Source organism: Geotrypetes seraphini, chromosome 3 (assembly GCF_902459505.1).
Source record: "Geotrypetes seraphini chromosome 3, aGeoSer1.1, whole genome shotgun sequence".
NCBI lineage: Eukaryota > Metazoa > Chordata > Amphibia > Gymnophiona > Dermophiidae > Geotrypetes > Geotrypetes seraphini.
The window spans coordinates 141,574,634-141,598,255 of record NC_047086.1 but is presented as its reverse complement, the minus strand read 5'-3'; the positions used below and the strand labels follow the sequence as shown (position 1 = coordinate 141,598,255).

General features: G+C 44.3%; 1 protein-coding gene across 3 annotated transcripts in view; it reads right to left on the bottom strand.

The window, feature by feature from the left end:
• Positions 1–468: 468 nt before the first annotated feature.
• CAD (carbamoyl-phosphate synthetase 2, aspartate transcarbamylase, and dihydroorotase) overlaps positions 469–23,622 on the bottom strand; it is a 408,216-nt gene continuing 385,062 nt past the window's right edge. For all 3 annotated transcript variants that reach the window (XM_033937498.1, XM_033937499.1, XM_033937500.1), the window contains 4 exons: positions 17,289–17,444; positions 10,147–10,248; positions 4,504–4,598; positions 469–1,403 (listed from right to left, as the gene is read on the bottom strand). In XM_033937498.1, the coding sequence (XP_033793389.1) occupies positions 1,301–1,403; positions 4,504–4,598; positions 10,147–10,248; positions 17,289–17,444 (456 nt within the window). In that variant the 3' untranslated portion in view covers positions 469–1,300. The remainder of the gene's footprint in view (positions 1,404–4,503; positions 4,599–10,146; positions 10,249–17,288; positions 17,445–23,622) is intronic.

Below are 23,622 nucleotides of genomic sequence, written 5' to 3'. Positions count from 1 at the left end.
CTAATTTTTTCATCCAGTTCAAAGGTTTGGGACTGCATAGATTTGCTGCTCTGAATTGTAAATAAAAGAAAACACATTTATTATCAAATTTGTTTATTAAAGCAAAAAAAAAAAAAAAAAAGCTCCCCCCTCCCCCCAAAATCCACCCCTTCCCCAAAAACCTTCTATAACAGCTCATATTTTTTTTAAAAAACATCATCTACAAGTATTATTAGATTTCCTCTTCCTTGGTCCTCCCTCCTCGTGCTTCTGTAACCTCATGATTTACATAATACAATAGCTACATGGCTGAAAGAGAAGTGCACATGTGGAAGTGCCATTGGTAGTATTAGGAAACAACGGTCTCCAAAGGATCTGAATATTAGGGTTAAAATGAGAAATGACCACAATCAGAACAGAGCACAGACTGTCTGTATACCCAAGATGGGACATTATGCATAATGGTCCAAGCCAAAAAGTACACTCAGGAGGAGTCCAGCATTTTTATTTCACAGGAAACAGAGTAATCCCTTTTCACAATTCATTCATATAAAGAGTTCAACTAAAGGTTGCTATGGAGTTTAGAAAACACTTGATCAGGTTTTGATGAAGCATCCAGGGATCTGGATAAATTGTCTTACTACACTGTAAGTATACAAACAGGAGGGGAGATCACTAACCAGTTCACATTCTGGGTCATCAGAAGATCCCTGAGTATAGATGTGTGAATTTTATAAAACTATTCCATACAAAAGAGGGCATATCACCCTTCTCATTTGTACATACAGAAATAATTTCAATCTAGGTTAAGCCAAGGTTTGGGGAGCTGAATGTCCCAGTGCCTGCAAAGGGAACGACCCAGAACCTCCATCACAAAGGACAGAATACCTGCCTTTTCACATCACTGGACATAGGAATGTGTGTGCTGAAGTGTGTGATAGTTGTGAATAAGTATACAAGTGGACGTGTAGCACAGGTTCCTTCCCCTTGTTAGTAGCCTTTTTAAAAAATTTAAATAAGGAAGGACCTTAGAGAATGCATCCTTTAAACCCTTTCATAAATGTTGTGTCTCAATGCTAGCTTTATCTCTGTTCCTCTCTTTTTTTCCAGTTGCTATAGTTTATTTGACCCTCTAATTTGTGCTTGCAGTCCTTACGAACAATAGGTCTTAGTTCTTAGGAATCCCTGAGGTCACAGTCACTGGATGTGTAAGGACAGAAGAAGAAACTGCTGCATTCGATCCCATCAGTTCTGTTGCCTGCAGAAACTTGATCCGATTCAGGTGTCCTGGTTGAGTAGTTTAGCAAAAAGTTCATATCCTCTAGTATTTGCCCAGCACTGTGGCCAGCAGAGCCATACGGATAAACATACCATTCTCTGCCTGCCGAAAATAAGCAGCTCTTGGATCAGAATCCACTTCAACACTAGATAAGGTGGGAGAGTAAACAAAAAAGAGTTAACTCTCAAATTAGTATTTGCTACAGCTAACGAAAGACTAGGTTCTTACCTTTGCTAATCTTCTTTCTTGTAAATTCACTTGTAAATTCACCAGTGGGTTATTTCTGTCTACCCGCCAGGCTGTTGTAGGAAGCTTCAAATTTCAGAGGCTTTAACCCCTCCCTCTCACACCTGATCACTGTGTATCATCCTCAGCATACCAGTCAGCCATAAAGCAGCCAGGAACATCTGTAGAGGATAAGAACAAGAGAGAGGTATACGGGGACACTCCCCGACAAGTATATTCTGCTCACAATAAGAAATGCAAAACAGCAATAAGTAAACAATTAACTCAGAATATCAAACATCAGTAACCTGAACGACAATAACAGTGCTAGAAGTAGAACAAAATGCACTGACAGAAGCGGGCTCCCTATCTGGAGACTCCCCCAAACTGAGTGCTAAACCCATTCAGATGGCACTATAATAAAAGCTGGTCAGAAAACAGAAATCCAGTTACCAGTACTTGTAAAGGCAGGCAACTGGCGAATCAGTAAGTATAGGGCAGGTTCCCAGAATAAAGTGGATTTACAAGAAAGAAGATTAGCAAAGGTAAGAACCTAATCTTTCGTTCTTATACATCCCACTTTATTCTGGGACCAGTGGGATATAACAGAGCAATTCCAAAAATTCAAGGTGGAACTGATGAGCCCGCTGCCAAGACAGAGGCACCAAAAGCAGCAACCTGCTTGGCTGCCATATTGATCCCATAAAACCTGGGGAATGTATGCAAGAAGAACCAGGTAGCGGCCCTGAAAATCTTGTCCAGAGAAACAGCCGACTCTGCTCAAGAGGACGAAACATCTCTGGTTGCATGTGCCTGCACCTCAAGAGGGGGCTACTTGCCAGCTGCCGTGTTAAGCAGCAGAAACAGCCATCCAAATCCATTTAGAAATGGTGGCCTTTGAAGCTGGCCTACCCTTGTGGGCAGGGCCTGCCAGACCAAAAAGGTGGTCAGAGTGTACCACCTGATGGACAGCTGATGCCCCTCAGACAGCGAGGGAGCTTTAGACAAACAGTTGCCCAGATACGAGAGACCAGGACACTCAGGGTGCTAAAATGGTCCGCCATTGCCAACATCACTTTGGTGAAGGTCCTGGGTGCCGTTGCCAATCCAAACGGCATCACCGCAAACTGGAAATGTTGCCCCAAGATGTGAAACCGCAAAAACATCCAGAGGTCCAGAAAGAAAAATGAAAATATGGAAATACGCTTCCATCAAATCCAGAAAGGCTAAGAACTCCCCTGGTGCCACTAAAGCTATCACTGAGTACACAGACTCCATGCGGAAGCGAGGTACTTTCAGCGCTGCATTGACTCCCTTGAGAAGCAGAATCGGTCTTCAATTGTTAGATCTTTTCTGTGGAATAATGAAGTATGTCAAGTATCACTCAGGGCAGAGGGCGCTTGAAGACCCTCCTAGGAAGTCGGGGGGGGGGGGGGGCCCGAATCTGGGCATGCCGCATGTGGAACACGGCTGCGCATCTGGCAGCCAGCCATCCATCGCAAACAAAGCATGAATCCATCTCATCCAGCGTTGGGAAAGCCTTCTGTGTAGTTTTCTTGCAAAAATTAAGTTGGAAGTATGAAAAATAACTTTAAATTCAAATCGGGAAAAATCCAAGATGGCCACCATGGGTACTAATTTTGGACTAAAAATAGCCCCCCCCCCAAAAAAAAAAAATCACAGGAACCCTAAAAAAAACCCTCCAGCGATTTGGGTATTTTAGAGGTGGGGAGAGGTAGGGCATGCATAGAAACCTCCCAAACCCCCATTTTTAAGACTGCCCACCCCCCCAAAAAAAATCGCTGAGTCAAACTGTCAGCTTGTACTCACTACAACCTGTGCTGAATGGAAAACACTGCAGACAGAGCTAACACAATTCACAGGGAGATCCTCTGCCTCAATAAACTATAGATTTGGATTTCAACTCTTCTGACTGCCTCACCGGCCTGACTTCCACAGCCAGAGACCTCCACCATCCTCGGACACGCCGTGCAGATGCCTGGCGGAGAAATGCAGTCTGGCTTCGATTCTGGTTGTGCCTCCACGGAACCGCTCAGCCTGTGCTCTACCCACTAGCAGACGAACCTGGAGGTGAGCAAGCTCCCAAGGGAATTGTCCCTGAGCCCCGATCTGATGTGCAGGGTTTTTTGGGGGGGCTACTGCCAAGCAGGGAACCCCCCCAGAAGCAGACTTTTCCCAAAGGTCTGCAATCTCCTGCAGTCAAGGATGTCCCTGCAGGGAACCTCCACAACATGAGGGCGAAAACTGCAAACGAAAAATACTGAAATACCATGAAATTAAACCGAGCAGAAAAGATAAGCTTCTACAGCCTGGCTTGTAGGAAGAAAGACTGGTAAGCTAAGGATGATACACAGTGATGAGGTATGAGGGTGAGGGGTTAAAGCCTCCGAAATTTGAGGCTTCCAACAAAGTCCTGGTGAGGAGACGGAAATAACCCACTGATCTCAGAATAAAGTACAAGAATAAACCGTTAAAGCTTGTAGGTTGAATAGCTATGTTAATCTGAATACAAATGCTAACTCCATAAAAAAAGTAAAGAAAATAATGATTAAGGGAGAATTTATTTTTTAAAAGAAAAAAAAAAAAAGGACAGCTGGATCCTATAATGATATCATTATGAAAATGTGTCACTTGTCTCCTCTTTATATTGCATATCGGAGGTTAGCTTGTCCTGCATGGCAGAACAGAAATATTGCTTTTTTTTTTTGCTTTGAGGACCACAAATATTAATTTCTTATGATTCTTCACCATTATCTGAGCTTAAACCTTAAGTTGACTGGTAACAAGGATAGATTTATCATCCACTCTTAGGACTACATCAGTTCATGGAAACTGGTGGATAATGATGTGAAACCCTGCATATCAACTCACACAGGACAAAGGTGAATAATACCAGTAAACTTATTTTTTAATAAAGAACATACCAGATAAATGACCTATATCTGACATTAAAAATAAGAGCTATGTTAGCCTGTCTTTCTTTCCTCCTTTTTCTTTACCTGATCTCATTGACACGTGGCATGGGGTGCATCACTACCATCTTTTTCTTTGCTCTAGTCATGATGTGCGGTGTCAGAATAAACTGCCCAAAACACTGCAGAAGAACAAACATCAGGAGAGCAAAAAAAATTAAAGCAGATAGCTAGTGAGCAAAAAAAGAAATTTAGCAGATATGATTTCTAGATAAGAGAAGACCTTAAGCTGAAAACGGTGAGACAGGCAGGCCATATTAGAAACATGAAAGCTGTTATTCCCTTCCTATTGCATCACAATTGTATCACTATTTCCCCTTTGATAGGTAAAAGTATTAAGAATTATTGGCACATGCTACAGGTGCATGACTATTTTAGAAATACCGAGTGTGTTTTGACCTATAGTAGGAATCAAAATTTAAAAGAGAATCTCTTCAAGCCTGATGAATGGACGTAAGCAGTTGATGAAGAAACAGGACATTATAGATGTGGGCGTTATACCATCTGCTTTATCATGCTGGAAGGTCAGATGGTACAAGTTCTGAACAGAAGGACGATTTTGGGAGCCCATACTATCTGCGTGTCCACCCATGTGGTAAACCTGTTATGCTGTCCTTGTCAACTGAGTTACATAGGTCAGACCATGTGTCCATTAAAGACTAGGATGTCAGAGCATGGATATAACATTGATTACGCAAGGAAAGTGGATCGCTTGAGTGAACATTGTTATGAAAAGGGACACAGTTTTGAGGACTTAAAATGCACTGTTCCCACCTTGATTTTTCACACACAGCATCGTGGCAATCTGAAATGCAGACTGAACCAGAAAAAACAACAGTTGATTTTTTACATTGAATACTGTTTAGCCTGCAGGTTTAAATCAGAGTTGAATGTAATGCAATTTTTTAAGGGTTTGAAACTCCTGCAGGCCCAGAAATGATGTCATCACTTTGCATAGTTAAGTTCAGACTTTACCCCGCTGTTTGTAGTCGCCATGTAAATTGTGTCACTGCACAGCAAATGGTTTTGTTTCCCCTGAAGCAGCCGTTTTACATGACAAAATGAGGTTCCTTGTCGGGAGTTTCACGAGAGCCAGAGAATGAAAGGCGGAAAGATTTGAACTGTTCACAGCAAGTTCTGGCGACACTAGATAAATCAACAAAACTCAAATTTCTGACCAACTGACTTTCCTGCCAAAATTCAAACTGATGGACTGCCCTGTTCCCAATTCGGTCAGTGAACCCACTATTTAGAAAATTACACTGCAGATTTCAGAGCATATCCTGAAGAAAGCCACAGCATAGTGGCTGAAACTTTGGTTTCTACCTGACAAAGATGCAGCAAGGCCCATAAACCTCCAACAAGCACAATGCCAGCTGCGGAAATCCTGAGAGAACATCTAACCCAGCTCCATTGGGAGAACATCTTTAAGCGTACCAGAGACTTTTCCATTCTATGGACTTTCACAACAAAACTCAAATTTCTGACCAACTTTTTGCCAAAATTCAAATTGGTGGATTGCCCTATTCTCAAGCAGGTCAGCGAACCCACTAATTACAAAGTCACACTGCAGACTTCAGAGCACAGTTCTTCAACCACCGGTCCGCAAAAAAATCTTGCCGTTCTGCGAAGGATTCGGTCCCTGCCGCAATGAAAGGCCGGCGTCAGCTGACTTGCAACTTCCTGTTGCAGTCGCTGTGCCGGGACTCCTGCCTCCAACCGCGTTTGCCTCCTGCCTTGTCTCCGCACCTCCAGACCAGCAGCGGCAGCTCTGTGTGCTTTTAACTTCGGCACAGAGCTGCCCCTAAGCAATAGTTTAGCGCGGTTTCATGAGGCAGCCTCAGGGCCTTTGCTAGGCCGGCCCGTATCGCATCATCGAAGCGGGCCGGCCTAGCAAAGGCCCCGAGGCTGCCTCATGAAATCGCGCTAAACTACTGCTTAGGGGCAGCTCTGTGCCGAAGTTAAAAGTACATAGAGCTGCCGCTGTTGGTCTGGACTCTTGGGCCGCTGAAGGAAGGCAAAGAGCAGCTTCTTGGAGGTCTCCCTTCCTCTCTCCTTTGCAGGTCCCTTTTTTTTTTTTCCTTCAAACGGCAACGGGCCCCAACATCGACATCAATCAAGTAAGTTCCACTGTTCCTTGCAAGCGGTTCTGCTCAACCAAAGCTTCCCCTCTGACATGAGCCACCCTCAGGGGAAAGAAAGTGACCCGCAAAGGTGAGGGGAAGGGGGGCAGATGATGGAAGTTGGGGGGGGGGGAGAGAGAGAGGGAAGGGGCAGATGATGGAATGGAGGAGATAAGAGAGAGAAGGGGACAGATGATGGAAGTGAGAAGAAGGGAGAGAGAGCAGAAGGCAGATGGATGTCAGTTGAAAGGGGAGAGCAAATGCTGAATGGAAGTGGGGAAAGAACACATACTGAATGGAAGGAGGAGATAAATAAAGGGGGAAGAAAATAGTAAGATAATGGAGGGGTGAGGGAAAGGGGTGACGAGCTGTGGGTAGACATGGTGAAAAGAGGGAAACAGGACTAAATAGTAAGAAAGAATTTAATTTAGATGGAGGCAGAAAATAGAGAAGGAAGACCAGAGAAGAAAAGGGAAGAGAGAGCAGAGAACGATATCAGATCTGAGTGGAGGAAATGAGAAGAGAGAGATGCTAAAAACCACAGGGGGGAGGGAAGGACAGAGATGCCAGACCATGAGGGGAACAGAAGGAAGATGATGGATGCCAGACCAAATTGGGGGGGAGGGGGGCAGGAGGAGAGATGGCAGGGAAAGACAGACAGTGAATGGAAGGGGCAGATGCTGGACTGAAGAGACAGAGAAGGTTATCATGCTGCTGTACTGGGCCATGGTACGCCCTCACCTGGAGTACTGCGTCCAGCACTGGTCACCGTACATGAAGAAGGACACGGTACTACTCGAAAGGGTCCAGAGAAGAGCAACTAAAATGGTTAAGGGGCTAGAGGAGTTGCCGTACAGCGAAAGATTAGAGAAACTGGGCCTCTTCTCCCTTGAGCAGAGGAGATTGAGAGGGGACATGATAGAAACATTCAAGGTACTGAAGGGAATAGACTTAGTAGCTAAGGACAGGTTGTTCACCCTCTGCAAGGCAGGGAAAAGGAGAGGGCACTCTCTAAAGTTGAAAGGGGATAGATTCCGTACAAACGTAAGGAAGTTCTGTGGTAGAAAGCTGGAACGCTCTTCCAGAGGCTGTTATAGGGGAAAACACCCTCCAAGGATTCAAGACAAAGTTAGACAAGTTCCTGCTGAACAAGAACGTGTGCTGGTAGGGCTAGTCTCAGTTAGGGTGCTGGTCTTAGACAAGAGGGCCGCCGCGTGAGCGGACTGCTGGTCATGATGGACCTCTGGTCTGACCCAGCAGTGGCAATTCTTATGTTCTTAGGGCAGACACTGGCTGGAAGAGAGTGAAAAGGCAATGAAAGCAGAAACCAGAGACAACAAAAGGTAGAAAAAAATAATTTTATTTCTATCTTTTTGATTCAAATATATCAGATTTGAAATATGTATCTTGCTAGACATAACTGGGGAGTGCAAAGCCCAGGCAGTGATTCTTTAGCTTCCAGCTGGCTTAGGGCTCTCTCTGACCAGGGGGCAGTTGCCCTAGTTCCACTCCCCTAACATCATTCCTGTCATTTGTGACTGTGGTATTCTTACATAATATTTGTATAGCATTCTGTAATAATTTGGCTTATTCAGTTTTCTTGATAGTAGAGGGGATATATGTGAAGGGGAGGGGAGACAGGGGTTTTGTTGATTTTTGCCCTGTATTTGTATTTATAAAAGACAATTGTATAGAATATTGTTTCTTTTTATACTTTAATAAAATATGTTCAATATAAAATCATAACTATTTGAGGCTTGTGCGGATGGGATCAGATGGTTTGTGGGACCGACCTCGTGGGGACAGGGCGGTGATTGTTTTTAAAAAAAAATTTCAGTCTTAGTAGTTTGCCGGTCCACGAAATAATTATTTTATTTCCGCCGGTCCATAGGTGTAAAAAGGTTGAAGAACACTGCTTCAGAGCCTGCAGAAAGCCACAGCATGGTGGCTGAAATGTCGGTTTCTACTTGACAAAGATGCAGCGAGACCCGGAAACCTGCAACAAGCACCAGATAAGTCAATTGTTTGTGCACATTGGCAGCTGACATTCTCAATTAGACACTATTAGTGACATTCAGAGTGGAGTTTTTTTTGCCTATGATAAAGATTTTAAAGGTTTGCTCTAGTAGTTTGGAAGCTGTCATGGGCAAGGGACACGGATTCTTTGGCTCATAAATGTTTGCTGCTCGGCTTTTTGAAATAACTATTGCAAAACACAACTTGTGTCAAAGCTGGGTTTCATAATTGCAAAGACAAGTGTTTTCAATTTATTCCTTTTGTTTCTTTTGAGAGATTGAAACTTGTGTAACAATGTTTCTTTATATGTGTTAACAAGCAGTGTGCTATGATTAAGCTGTGAACTGCACCACTGGTAAAAGTCTTTCACCGAATGGCACCTGTGAATTACTGATTTATAAGCTTTATAGTTGGGATTTATGAAGTGATCCAAAATGATTCTCTGTTCCTGGTGGGTTTTTGGAGTGAAGTTATATGATAAAGAACAGGCAACCTTATTTACTCATGGTAAAGTGCTGCCGATAGATGTATTTGAGGCTTTTTTCTCCACTTAAGTGGGATTCCTATATGTCCAGTTATGGGCCGCCTGTGAGACACGCATTTCATTTATATATTCAGTGGTACCTTGGTTTGCGAGCATAATTTGTTCCAGAAGCATGCTCGCAATCCAAAGTACTTGTATAGCAAAGCAACTTTCCCCATAGGCCATAATGGCAACTCGGATGATTCGTTCCACCCGACCCCCGAGCTGACACCTGACCCGACCCCGGGAACTGGCAGTATTGCTCCCCCCGAGGCCACTGGCACTGCTCCCTCCCTTCGCGATCGCCTCCTCCCCCCATCCCCACTGACCGGCCCTGTCCTTAACCTTGCGCCGCCGGTGTTAGAAAGTGCTTGCCGCCGGTTTTCTGCTGGGCCTTGAGCATCTGTGCATGCTCAAGGCCTTCTGGATCTCATCCTCTCCGAGATTCACATGAGACTCAAGATCTCATGAGCATCTCGGAGAGGATGAGATCCAGAAGGCCTTGAGCATGCACAGATGCTCAAGGCCCAGCAGCAGCCCAGCAAAAAAACGGCAGCAGGCACTTTCTAACACCGGTGGCGCATGGGTAAGGACAGGGCTGGTCAGTGGGGATGGGAAGAGGAGGCGATTGCGAAGGGAGGGAGCAGCGCCAGTGGCCTCGGGGTGAGCAATACTGCCGGTTCCTGGGGTCAGGTCGGGGCTCGCAAATCGAGTCAATGCTCGGTTTGCGAGTTACAGTTTGCTTGAGTGTTTTGCTCGTCTTGCAAAACACTTGCAAACCGAGGTTTGACTGTATTTATGTAAATTTACCGACCAAATAAAGGTACTAGAGGAACACAAACAGATACAATAAATGGCAATGATATGAGAAACAGAATTTATCATATATGGTATGTTTAGCAAGTGTGGAAGATGCATGCAGCAACATGCTCTAAGTTTTTATTTCTAGCCCCTACCCTGGAAATCTTCCTGCTTATTCTTAAGTAGCCTTGTATTGCCAATACTCACAGAACTGTACTCCTGGACAGAATCAAACCTTTCCTTCTGAATTCGAGTCATGTACAAAACATCTGTATCAGGAAGAGCCTCCTCAATGCTATCAAACTCTTCCTGCCAGAGAGAGAAGCATCATTGTCTTATATACTTGTATTGTAATGTGTGACATCATAATAAACCACACTCTAGTGAGGGCTGCAATCCTGTCGGGTTTTCAAGATTTCCCCAATGAATATGCATTGAAAGCAGTGCATGCACACAGATCTCATGCATATTCATTGGGAAAATCCTGAAAACCCGACTGGATTGCGGCCCTCAAGGAGGGACTTTCAGACCCCTGCTCTAGTGGATCCCAGATTACACCATATATTGTGGTACAGTAGAGCAGAAAAACTGTAATGTCAGGAGATGCCAAAGTTTGATAATTTGCATTATGTCCAAAGAAAAACAATAATGAAAGAGTTAAGTGATGTTATCTTAGAAGTGATAAATAGTATGAGATTTTTTAGAATTCTTTTCCCCTCTTCTTTCCTTTTCCTCCTTGGCTCCCTACCCAAAACAAAATAGGAGCATCATAAACAAATCAAAGGTGATGAAACAAGATCAGTATCTTTACAGGATGTTATGGTGACAGTCTGAAAGAAGAAAAATTATAGAGCTATATTACAGCCCCTTCACACATTGAGTAATCACAGACTTCCAGTGCATGTACACTGCAGTACACTTGTGTGTGCTTTATGTGTGAACCAAAGTTGCCCATGGGCACTTTAGAATTTGATGGTTTTCTGAACCATCTATTATGGGAAACACAGATCAAGTTCTTCAGCATCCAAGCTCTAGTGTGCTCTTGAGCTCTCCTGACTCCTGCCAGCAACAGGGAACATCACAGAATACTGGCAGTTATAAAGAGACTATGTACTTACCCTGGTAAGCTCTTTTCCAGTAGATAGGCGAGATATTCTAGACAAATGGGTAATGTTCCCATGGCTGTGTGCCATCTGTAGAAGGAATCCACTCCGGATTTTTGTCTATGCCTCTGCTCTACTTCACTGGGCTCTTTAGCTTCACCTACAGTTAGTTGTACCCAAAAACAGAGCCACTAAATAAACGTGAAGTAGAGGCACACATGGCAATCAAGTTCAGCAACAACCGTTCTGCTCAATAAGTAACATTAGATCAATTGTAAACAGCCAACAGAGGTCTCAAAGGAACTCAGAAACTTCTCCTGCAAAAAAAGTAACATATAAACAATATTCTTCCCAGCCCCCAAGGGCTGACAGGCATCCAAGAAACAACTTGGAGAAGCATAAACTGATTAACCCTTTCAGGACCATAAGGATCGTAGGCCAATTTTTGTGGTTTTGACGACATTTTTATGGTAAAAAGGGCTTGCAGATGCCAAAAAATTGATTTTTTTTTGTGAAATATCATTATTTTTATTTTAAAAAATCACACTTCTGGCTTATGGACAGTGTGGCAAGTGAATCTTCTCGTCAATCTAGCAACGACGCTAATGAATGAATGTCGGAACCAGTTTGTTTACATAAAGGCAGTATCATATGGAATCCGTACATATCAAATTTAGAACTGTAGACTATCCCAATCAAAATTTATAGGATTTTAAAGTTATGGGACAAATATGTCCCTTGGTCCTGAAAGGGTTAAGACAATAGACAGGCGTAAGGAGGACAGGGCGGGAATCTAGAATGTCTCACCTATCTACTGGAAAAGAGCTTACCAAGGTAAGTACATAATCTCTTTTTCCAGTGCAACAGGTGAGACATTCTAGGCAGATGGGATGTACAAAAGCTGTCCCTAAAAAGCTAGGGTGGGTTTGCTGTGCTGGCCCATAAGACCAAGGACCCAAAGGCAGAGTCCTCTTCGGGATGCTTTCCTCTTGGCTTTGACTTTCCAGATTGGTTTTCTAGTCACTGTTACTGTAAAACTTGGCAGACATGTGTATAGAAGATCACGTTACTGCCATGCAGATGTCCTCAGGGGAGACAGCTCTAGCTTAGGCCCACGAAGAAGCAACACTTCTGGTAGAATGCACTCTTATGGAAACAGGAGACTGTTTTCCAGAAAGAATATAGGCTGACAAAATGGCCCTATGGATCCATCTGGAAATCGTGGTCTTGGAAGCAGGAGCGCCCTGCTTAACAGAATGAGTCAGCGCAAACATATGGTCAGAAAGACGAAATTTGTTTGTGACCTCCAGGTAGCAAAGAAGCACTCTGTGCATATCCAGTTTCTTCAAAAGGAATCAGTAGACTGAAAAGCAGATAAACGTACTTCCTGATTAACATGGAAAGCCAAAACTACTTTCGGTAGGAAGGAACAAACTGTACACAGGGAAATCCCAGACTCCAAGATGCGGAGGAATGGTTCCCTATGAGAAAAAGCCTGGAGTTCTGAGACCTGCCACGCTGAGGTAACAGCGACCAGAAGTCTTGATTGTCAAGTCCAAGAGGGAAGCATCCCGAAGGGGCTCAAAGAGAGCCTTGGTAAGGGTAGACAGCACCAGGTGGAGGTCCCAGGAAGGGAATGGATGCTTGACTGGTGGTCTGATGCCAAGAGCCCCTTTCAGAAATCTAGTGATATCAGGATGAGATGCCAACAAGGAACAACGATCTCAGGCTCTAAAACAAGAAAGCTCGGCTACTTGGACCCAAAGAGATACTACAGTGAGCCCTTTATCAAGTCCAGCTTGCAGAAAGGCAAGAACCATTGAGATTGGAGCAGTATAAGGGTCCATCTGGTCCTGAGTGCACCAATGTTGGATAGCCTTCTTTGCCTTAGAAGAGAACTCCCAGATATTCCAGCAACTGCATGGGTGTCAGATTGTTTTTTTTCTGTAGCTCAAGGCCAGGTCTTCCAGCACTTGGATCATCTGATCCACTGTGCACTGACCCTCCCAGCCAGTCATCAAGTAAGGGTGAACCTGCAGATCAATTTTTCGTAGGTAAGCTGCTATGACCACCATCACTTGGTGAAGGTACAGGGAGGCATTGCCAGCATAAAGGGAAGAGCCAAGAACTGGTAATGTTGTTCCAGGACATGAAAGCGCAAGAACGTAAAAGTAGGCTTCTGTGAGATCTAGAGAGGCAAGAAACTCCTGGGGCCACCGCTGTAATGACTGATGCACTGTTTCCATGTGAAAGCGTTGAACCTTGAGAACTGCATTCACATGCTGAAGATCCAGAATAGGCCTCCAATCTTCGGAGTCTTTCTTTGGAATTATAGAGTATGTAAAGTATCCGCCTGAGCCTGAGAGGTCGGGTGGCACCAGCTCTATAATTTGAATATCCAGCAAGCATTGAATAGTGGCTTGAACCTTTAGCGCCTTGTCCGGCCGCCACATGGAAGAGACCACAAACCAGTCCGTCAGAGGTCAGGCAAATTTCAGCTTGTAGCCTGACCAAATAATGTCCAAGACCCACTTGTCGGACGAAATGTGAACTCAGGCAGACAGGAATACAGAGAGTCTGACTCCTATTTGTAGAGGGGCATCTCTCAGCCTGGCTTCATTGCGCCTTTTTGGCAGAGGGTGCAGGATGGGAGGCGGAAGTCTGGGATCGCCTTTAGCTTGCATACCTGGGCCTAGAGCCCTGGAAAAATCTCTGCGATGTGGCACTCGCATACGATCGGGATCACCGGGAGCCAAGAAAATTAGAGCGACCATAAGCTCTAGAGGTCCCGGGTTTGCTGTCAGGCAGGGTCTTAGGACAATGGTCCACCATAAAATTTATGAGGTTGTTCAGGCCCTTGCCAAACAATAACTGCCCCTTAAAGGGAAGTCTAGCCAAAGCAACCTTGGAAGTGGAATCACAAGCCCATTGCCTGATCTAGATCATCCTGCAGACAGAAATGGATTACATCGACACCTTTGCCAAAACACGCAGAAGGTCATACAATGCGTCAGCAACATAATCTGACCCAGCCAAAAGAAGTTGAGGATATACAGCCTCATGCTCTAGCATGTGTAGTTGAGAGAGACAGGTGCACGTGACATAGGACACTGCCGAAGCTGCCTTTATGCCTAAAGTAGCTGCATCAAAAAGTCTCCGGAGAAGCACATCCACAAAGCGGCTCTGCATATCTTTAAGCACCACACCACCTTTACTGGGTAAAGAGATGCGCTTAGTCACCTGCGCAACCAAAGAAGCCCCCCACCCCTAGGCTGACCCAGAAGCTGTTGGCACTCCTGTGCCAGAGGATACAAGCGAGACATGGCCCTCGATATCTTAAGAGCACCTTCCAGAGAATCAAATTGCTCTGAAATCAGAATGTCCATATCAGGGTGTCAGGGAAAAGTGGAAGACTGCGAGTGCATACCACAAAGCCAGGAAGAAGAAGTGGAAGGAGTGACTAAATTCAACTCCTGCAAAGACTACGAAGTATGATCTGGTGAAAACGCAGAACTGTAGAATCATCCTCAGATTCCAAAACCCAAGAGGGATCCACAGATTCAGCACACAGTCCTTGATCTCCTGTCCTGGGAAGTGCTGCGCTTGTAAATAGGGGGTCAGCAAGCTGGTCAACAACATCAGGATTCCCATATCAGGATCAGGCAGCGCAGGTACAGCGGCTGAGGTGAGGATGTGTCCATAGAAGCTACACAACTAACAGATGCATCTGAGGCAGAGCAGGACTGTGCAGGGGAAGAATGCTGGCTTTGAAACTCATTCCACAAATGTTTCATAAATTCAGAGAAAGTCTCCAGCCCCTTTGATGACTTAACTTTGCATTTCTTAGGTTGTGGAGGGTCTGTAGCCAGGCGCATGGAACTAATAGCCATGCCAAGCCCCAAAATACAGAAGGTCGCCCCAACAGGCTAGCCAAGTATTTGGTCTCCTGCTTCAACAGGAGAGAGGCAAAGCTGGACACTGCCGCCAATCCTGGATGCGCCACTAGAACACTCTTCAAGTGCCAAATTTGTGCAATCCTGGCAAGAATTCACATCAGGAGAGCCCAAGGACTCCATCCCAATAAGTTTTGAGGCAAAAATTGTAGTTTTGGTGAAGGGAGCTTTTGAAAAAAGATTGCTAAAAATCCAAGATGGTTACCGTCAATAGCGCAATATTTTTTTACATTAAGCAAACTTCAAAAATGGTGATTTTAGGATTTATTAGGAGGGGGAACACAGGAGACATGCAGAAATCCAATTTCAAACCTCCCCTGATTCACCAAACAGGCTGTTACAGCCTTTATCACTGTGACCTGTGCTGAAAATATGCTGCAGACTGCCTCAGCTCTCTTTCAGTAACTGGAATCAGAACATCACTGCCTCATGCTAGGAATGCCTCTGCAATGCTGATCTTTGGGCTTCCAGTCAGACCCTTTATGCCTGACTGTACCTCCACCCCTGTGGACTGATGAACGCATTCAGGGACAGGCAGAGGTGAGAAGACACAGCCGGCAACCTGCGAGACACCGCTGAGTCTCCAACGGATGCAAACAGCCTGTGCTTGAACCCTCAGAAGGCAAAAGATGGGGGACGGCCCCGAGCTTCTATGAAGTAAATGCAGGCTGGCTGACTGGTACCCCAGGGATTGGCCTGTCAGCTGCAGACTACAGTCTGTGAAATCTTAATGCAGGCAGAGCTGAATAATCGCTCTGAGCACCAGAAACCCTGAAAAAGGGACAAAAAAATACACCGAATAAAATTAATTGTGGAGAGCAGAGCACCACACTCCTGCAGGCATGCATGCAGAAGGGACCACACTCCTGCAGGCATACATGCAGAAGGGAAAAACTGCAGATGATTTAAGGAGCCTGGTGAAGTAGAGCAGAAGCAGACAAAAATCTGGCATGGATTTCTTCTGCAGAAGGCATGCGGCCATGGGGATACTACCCATCTGTCTAAAATGTCTCACCTATTGCACTAGAATCATACCAGCATTGCATCCCAAGGGCAGATTATATATCAAACATATTTAAGCTATTTCAGGTAAGCCGTATGTTACCCTTTTTAACTTAATTCTTTTTCGGTTTTGATGTGCTCCTTTCTGGAAGAAGAGGGAACAGAACATATAATCTAAACATCATAATTCAAGGTTATTTTCCAGTGAACCAGCTTGACGGTTGCAGTGGATAACACAGACACACACACACACACAAAGTAACGATACATAGTTAAAACCATGTGAGACAATTGCGAACAGACAAAGCCGGGCCGACAGTCACGCGCAGGACATCAGTGCGCCGGATTTAAACTGAATTTGAAAGCGCTCTGAGGGGGGTTGTGTGGGGTAGGGAACCAATGCACTTAACTTATTAGAGTTGGCGCTGCCATTGGGGGGGGGGTGTTATGGGGAAGGGAATCCCCCATTATACAGAAAACAGGCTTTTTCCCTATTTTTTAATGAAAAGGTTCAATTTTCTCTGTAATGTGTGTGTGTGTGTGGGGGGGTCCCCCCCACACCCCTCAAGGGCAGCACCAACACTACTAAGTTAAATGGCGGATTCCCCCCCCTCAGAGCGCTTTCAAATTCAGTTTAAATCCGGCTTGCTGATGTCTTGTGCGCAGTGTTGATGCGTCACCCAAAGTAACACAGTAAATGACGGCAAATAAAAGTACTATATATACTTAAATATAAACTGAGATTTTGGGGCCACAAAAATAACAACTTTTACCTCCCTCCCACCTCCTCGGTGTATCTTTTAAATCCCTGGTGGTCCAGCCCCATGCAGAATTGCTAGCCGATTGGCTGCCGCAAGTTCTAACAATTCCATGCATCAAGGTGTCTAAATGAAGTCATCTACTTACAGAATTGCCTTCATACAGTATAAAAGTACTCATTCTGTTTTGGTGTACCTACTTTTCATTTGAATGTATGCCCAGGTAATTTTAGAGAGCCATTTGTGTGTCTTAACATGATTTAGAAGTTAAAAATGTTTCATAAAATTGCTTCCAGTAAAACTATATTCTCAAGACAGAATTTCAGTCAATGTACAATAGTGTTGAGATCTTATGCAATATATAATTTTGAAAGCTAAGCAGTTTTCTTTAATATGGTTTCTAAGCTATTTGATGGTATTGCTGAATTGATTCACTGCAAGTGTTTCTACCTGCAATTAATCAGCTGCTGCTTTTATCTCATAGTAATAACATCAGAATTTGGACACCATCATAATCCAAAGAGCTATTTTACCTGTTTAATCCCCTTGGAGGCCACAAAGTGTATGATATCTGAGGGCATACACAGGTTGTGGGGTGTGACGTAGCGCAGATTCACACGATATTGAGTCAACAAGCGGGCAAGTGAGTGCACAGTACGGCCATGCTTCAAGTCTCCCACCATCGTGATCTGAAGAGAATAAGATTGGTTTCTTTACTTTAATATACAATAAAAACCTAAAGCTGAACACAGAGGCCAAAAGATGCTCTTGATGGCCCAGTAAATTAAATGGAGGCTTTTCAGCTCAGATCAAATTAGATTCAGGCACTCGCAACACACTCAGGCCTGTAATTCTAGCCCTATGGGTCAACTGACATTTGCTGGTGATGCTCTTTGCCTTAGAAATATAAGGGATAGGGACTAGTATACTGCCTTTTTGTAGTTACACAACCATATTCAAAATGGTTTACATATAGGTATGCAAGCATTTTTCCTATCTGTCCTGGTGTGCCCAGGGTCACAAAGGGCAACACGGGGCTTGAACTCACAACCTCAAGGTGCTGAGGCTGTAGCTCTAACCACTGCACCACAATCTCCTTCATATGTAAAATGGGTTTAACATGACACGCTCCTGATACAAACAGCACCAATAATCTAATTTTATCTGAGACTTATGAGTCAAGGTGACTTACAGTGCAATTTAAGGAGATAAGATTTAGTACAGTGCAAGAGTGCAACAGAGGTACATTATAGAACTATTTGATATTCTCTGAGGTAGATATTGTATTATAGAGTTACTTGAAAAAATAATTTGGTACAGGGTTGTTGCAGGAAGTACCATTTGGGAAGATGGTCAATATCTAGTGGCTGGTTGTGTATATGGTGCCATAGTGTTGATAAGGTGATATGTAGAAATGTGGGTCAGTTTTCTTGGGTGTGTTTTGTGCTGAAGTCTAGTTTGGCTCCGATGGTTGTTGGGATTTAGTTGTTGGTAGAGTATATGGAGCTGACGACGTAGGTCTTTAGTTTCTTACGTAACATGAGGTAGTTTTGTTCAGATCTGATAGTTGTTGGGAGATCGTTCCATGCTTTCACACCAGAGAATGTGAATTTTGTATTGAAAGCAAAGTTGCTTACCTGTAACAGGTGTTCTCCATAGACAGTGGGGGGAATGCAGCCACACTTGCAGATGAAGTCTGCAGACTGAGCCTATGTGCCAGAGCTCTCCCTTAGCTAGTTAAAACTTTAAGAACTTTGCCATGTGCAGGAGCACAGTACCCCCAGCACCCCTCCCCTCTCCTGTCAGTTTTGTTCCTAGCAATAGAAGAGGAGATGAGGGGATGGTGGGTGGGCAAGTGTGGCTGTATTCCCCTGCTGTCTACTGAGAACATCTGTTACAGGTAAGTAACTTTGCTTTCTCCATAGACAAACAGGGGAAATGCAAACAAATTTGCAGGTAAGTCCCCTGCTGATATAAGAAAAACTGGGTGGAGGAAACAGAAATTATAATGCGAAAAGGTTCCTTAAAACTGATAGCCCAAATCGCATATCTTGAGCGAAATTCTGATCCAGGCAGTAGTGCGTTGTAAACGTATGCACAGAAGACCAGGTTGCAGCTTTGCAAATGTCTTAAAGAGGAATGGATCTGAGAGTTGCAATTGAAGAAGCTGTAGTTCGTACTTTATGAGCTCCAATTTGATCAGGTGATTGAAGCTGCTGCTTTGTGTAGCAAAAGTTGATCCAATGTGCTATCCAAGAGGAGATCGCTCTTTTTGATGTTGGTTTTCCTAGGGTAGCTGGGCTATAGGAAATAAAAAGCTGATTTGACTGAATTAAGGGAGCAGTTGCTTTAAGATAAAAAAGTAATGCTCTTCTGCAATCCAAGGTATGAAGCATCTGCTCCAAGGTATGAAGCATCTGCTCCACTGGAAAGGAGTGTGGAGGAGGAAAAAAATGAAGGTAAAGTAATAATTTGGGTAAGATGAAAATCTGTGACACCTTTAGGAAGGAATTTCGGATGAGTTCGTAAATGTACTTTATTTTTTTAATTTTTTCTTAATTTTTTTTTTTCTTAAATTTTTGCTGAAATTAAAGCTGTGAGAAAGGCCGTTATACAAGTCAGAAAAGAAAGTGAAGCAGATCCCAGTGATTCAAAGGGTTCATGCATCAAAACATCTAGAATCAAATTCAGTTCCCATGCTAGAGGAGGATCTTGCATAGGAGGTAGAAGATTATTCAGACCTTTGAGAAAGTGAGAAACCAGTGGATAATGGGAAACTGGTTTTCCATCGATAATATGGTGGAAAGCTAAAATTGCTGCCAGATGAAATCGGACTGAATTGGATTTGAGTCCAGAATCCGACAAATGTAGGAGATAAGATAAAACAAAGTCAACAGGAGAAAGAAAAGGATTCTGCTGGTGTTGCTGTGGCCAGATAGAAAATCTTGGATTGATAGGACTTTCTGGTAGACGGGAGTCTAGCTGCTATCAGGACCGTCTGCACAGGGTGAGGTAAGTGTAAATCTTTTAAGTTTGAGGTTTCAATTTCCAGGCTGTCAAACTGAGACTTTGGAGATTGGGATGAAGTAACTGCCCATTCTGTTGAGATACAAGAGCTGAATGATCTCCCAGATATATTGGGGGAACGTCTAGAAGGTCCAGGAGGAGTGTGTACCATATTTGCCTGGGCCAGCGAGGAGCAATGAGTATGGCGTGAGCTATATCCCTGGAAACCTTTTGCAGTACTTTGGAGATGAGAGGAAATGACGGGAACGCAGAGTAGGTTTTGACTCCAATGAAAGGAGAAAGCATCTCTTGCCATGGCTTGAGGAACTGGTCGAAGAGAACAGAACTTGCTGCACTTGGTGCTGTGTTGTGAAGCGAAGAGATCCAGAAAGGGGGTTCCCCAAAGTTGAAAAACTTGGTTGAGCACAGACAGATGGAGAGACCATTCGTGAGGGTCGAGTTTCCTGATCAGAGAGTCTGCAAGGACATTGTGTTCCCCTGGGATGTACACCGCTTGTAGATGGACCCAAAGAGTCAGAGCATATTTCCAGAGGCAGTATGCAGAGAGGTAGGGAGCCGGAACCTCCCTGTTTATTTACATAGAACATCGTGACTTGATTGTCTGTCTGAATCAGAATGTGTTTGCTGCAAATCCAAAATCCTGTAGCGCATATGTTATGCCCATGACCAGGGGGTAATTGAAATTCAAAATACTACGTAATATGTCTCCTCAAGTCTGCTTATCTGATCTGGGTGTTGCCAAGACAACATCAAAAGTTTCCACAACAAGTATCTGCTATCTTGACCTTTTTGACCTGGGAGTTGCCCAAACCGCATCAAAAGGATGGGAAGCTGATTTCTTCAACACCTCCTTGTAAATCTGTCATTCTGACCTCCTTGACCTAAGTGTTGCCCAAACAACATCAAAGGGACTGGCCAGGGGGGTAACTGAAACTCAGCATACTACTGACATGAATCCACAAGTCTGTTTATCTGACATTCTGACCTCCTTGACCTGAGTGTTGCCCACATCACATCAAAGGGAGAGTGAAACCAGATGAGAAGCCGGTTTTCTGCAACACCTCCTTCTGACATCCTGACCTGGGTGTTGTCAAAACACAGAACAAAAGACCAGCACCTGCGGTTTCAACAAGTATCTGCTATCTTGACCTCCTTGACCTGGGTGTTGCCAAAACAAGGAACAAAAGACCAGCACCTGCTCTTTATGCTTTTGAACTCAGCAGATTTCACCCTTTATAAGGACGGGACGCTGCTCCTAACATGAGAATCCATGACGTCTGGAGGGAGAATCCAAGATGTCTAAAGGGACAGTCCTTTGGTCCACCCACCTATCAATTGCCAGGATTCCCAATTGTGAAGATGGTCGTTGTATGGGGTCAAGGTGATGCTATTTTTATTCTTATATAATAAAGGGTTATTGTTTATGCTTTTATATTGTCTGTGTGCTTTTCTGAGTGTCACTGATCATCCCATTTGTCAGAAATTAGTGGCGGAACAGCATAATATACTGCTCGCAGCTTGAGATGGTTGATGTGCAGGGAACATTCGGTGATGGACCATCGTCTCTGAGTCCGCAATTGGTTGAGATGTGCTCCCCATCCCTGATTGGAAGCATCTGTCATGATGATGAGAAGAGGAACCGGAGGTTGAAAAAGGCAGCCCTCTTGTAGGAATGGAGAGGAGATCCACCAAAGTAGAGAATCCTGAATCTTTGCTGGAAGAGGAATTGTCTTGTTTAGAGATTGATGCCTTTGATTCCAGTGTAACCTTAGGTGCCACTGTAAGGGTCTCATGTGAAGTCTGACATTTGGTACCAGACTGATGGATGCTGCCATGTGACCCAAGAGGCAAAGCACAGTATGGGCTAGCAGGGCTGAGGCTTGCTAGAAGTGATTTGCCAGAGCAATAATTGCCTGATGTCTCTCTTGAGGAAGATAGGCTCTTGCTGTAACCGTATCCAGAAGTGCTCTGATCTATGTGAGGGAGCAAGTAGGAGTTAGGTTGGACTTCTGGTAATTGATGAGAAAATCCAGAGAGTGTAGCGTCTGGACTGTAGACTGAATCGTGAGAAGTAGCTGGTCCTTTGAGTGAGCTACAAGAAGCCAATCGTCCAGATATGGAAGGACTATGAGATGTTGCTTTCTGAGGTGCGCTGCCACTACCGCTAGGCACTTTGTGAAAACCCTTGGAGCTGACGAGGCCAAAGAGTAGTACCTTGTATTGGAAATGATAGTTCAGGAATGTAAAGCGTAGGAAATGCCAGTAGGAAGGATGAATTGGAACATACGTATATGCATCCTTGAGGTCTACGGCAGCTAGCCAATCATGTTGCTTCAGTAGAGGTAAAATTGTAGGAAGCGAGATCATTCTGAATTCTTCCTTCTTGAGGCAGGCATTGAGTGGACGAAGATCTAGAATAGGACGGAGACCGTGCATCTTCTTGGAGATAAGGAAAAACTTGGAGTAGAAGCCTTGAGTTGCAGTCGTGTGGGGCACCTCCTTGATGGCATTGTTGCTGAGAAGAAGAGAGACTTCTGTTGCAAGTTGCGGAATGAGAGATTGGGGTATATTGGACAGAGGAGGAGGTTGCTAAGGAATGGAACCAGGAAGGAAATTGATCGATAACGTGAACAACCCACTGGTCTGTTGTGATGGCCTGCAAGGTAGTAAGGAAATGGAATAGCCGCACCGTAGATGGTCAAAAACTGGGACTAGGTTGAAGCGCAGGTAGTTGAGGTAGAGCTGACTGCTTCTTGTCTCTTGGATGCTGCCTCTGGAGAAAAGGAGAAGGCTGTGACCTCTGTGCAAGACGAGTGTAAGAAGTAAATATGCAACGTGGATAATATTGCTAAAAAAATTGTTGCTGATAAGCCCCTCTATATGAAAAAGAAGAAGAGGAGGAAGGACGTCAAAATTGATGAGAGTGTTCTGAAGAATGTGCTGAGAGTTCTCTAATGGTCGAAGAGTCTTCCTTAAGTTGCAAGACTGTTGCTTATACCTTTTCTCCAAATAAGCTGTCACCCAAATGGAGCATCAGCTAACCTGTCATGTAAATCTTCTCTAAGATCTGATGCTCTGAACCAAGCCGAGCGCCTAGCCGCTATTGCTACTCCGGATGTGCGAGATGTCATATCATATACATCATAGTAAGTCTTAATGAGATGGTAAATCAACTCTTGAAGAGCAACGAGTAGGGCAGGCATAGATTCTGGGGAAGCAGGGTCAGTCTGTTGAAGTATAGAATGTTGGAAATGAAGAATCTGGAGTTGGTGCACAATGATTCTAGAAGCATAGATCCTTGGTATACCCGTTGCCCAATGGAATCCATGAAGCGAAGATTTTTGCCCGGAGGTGCACTTAATGGCAATTTAGACATCTTGGCCTTCTTAAGAACCGACTCTAACACCATCAAATGGTGAGGTAGCTGTTGAAGGTGGTGACCAGGTGCATTCTGGACTTTATACTTCAAATCAAGACATTTGGAAGCTGTAGAAACCGATAAGGTTTCTGCCAATTAGACAACTGGAGATCTTGTAAAACTTGGTGTATTGGCAAGGAAATAAGCCCTTTTACTGGGGCTTTACAGGAGTGGTTTGAAAATCTTTACTCCCCGAGACTGACAATGAAGACACCTTCTGCAAGAATTTAGGATAGGAGAGTTCTTCAGTTAGAAAAACCAACTGGTCTGGCTGAATGGGTTGATCCGGATCTGGCAGAGGAAGGTCTTCCAGAACTGACCAATCTGGTAGTGAAGGTGCCCTTTGAGATAGCGATGAGCAAAGCGGGGTGCAGGGCTGCCAGGCTAGATCTGGAGTCTGTGAAGAAATATGAGCCGGGCAG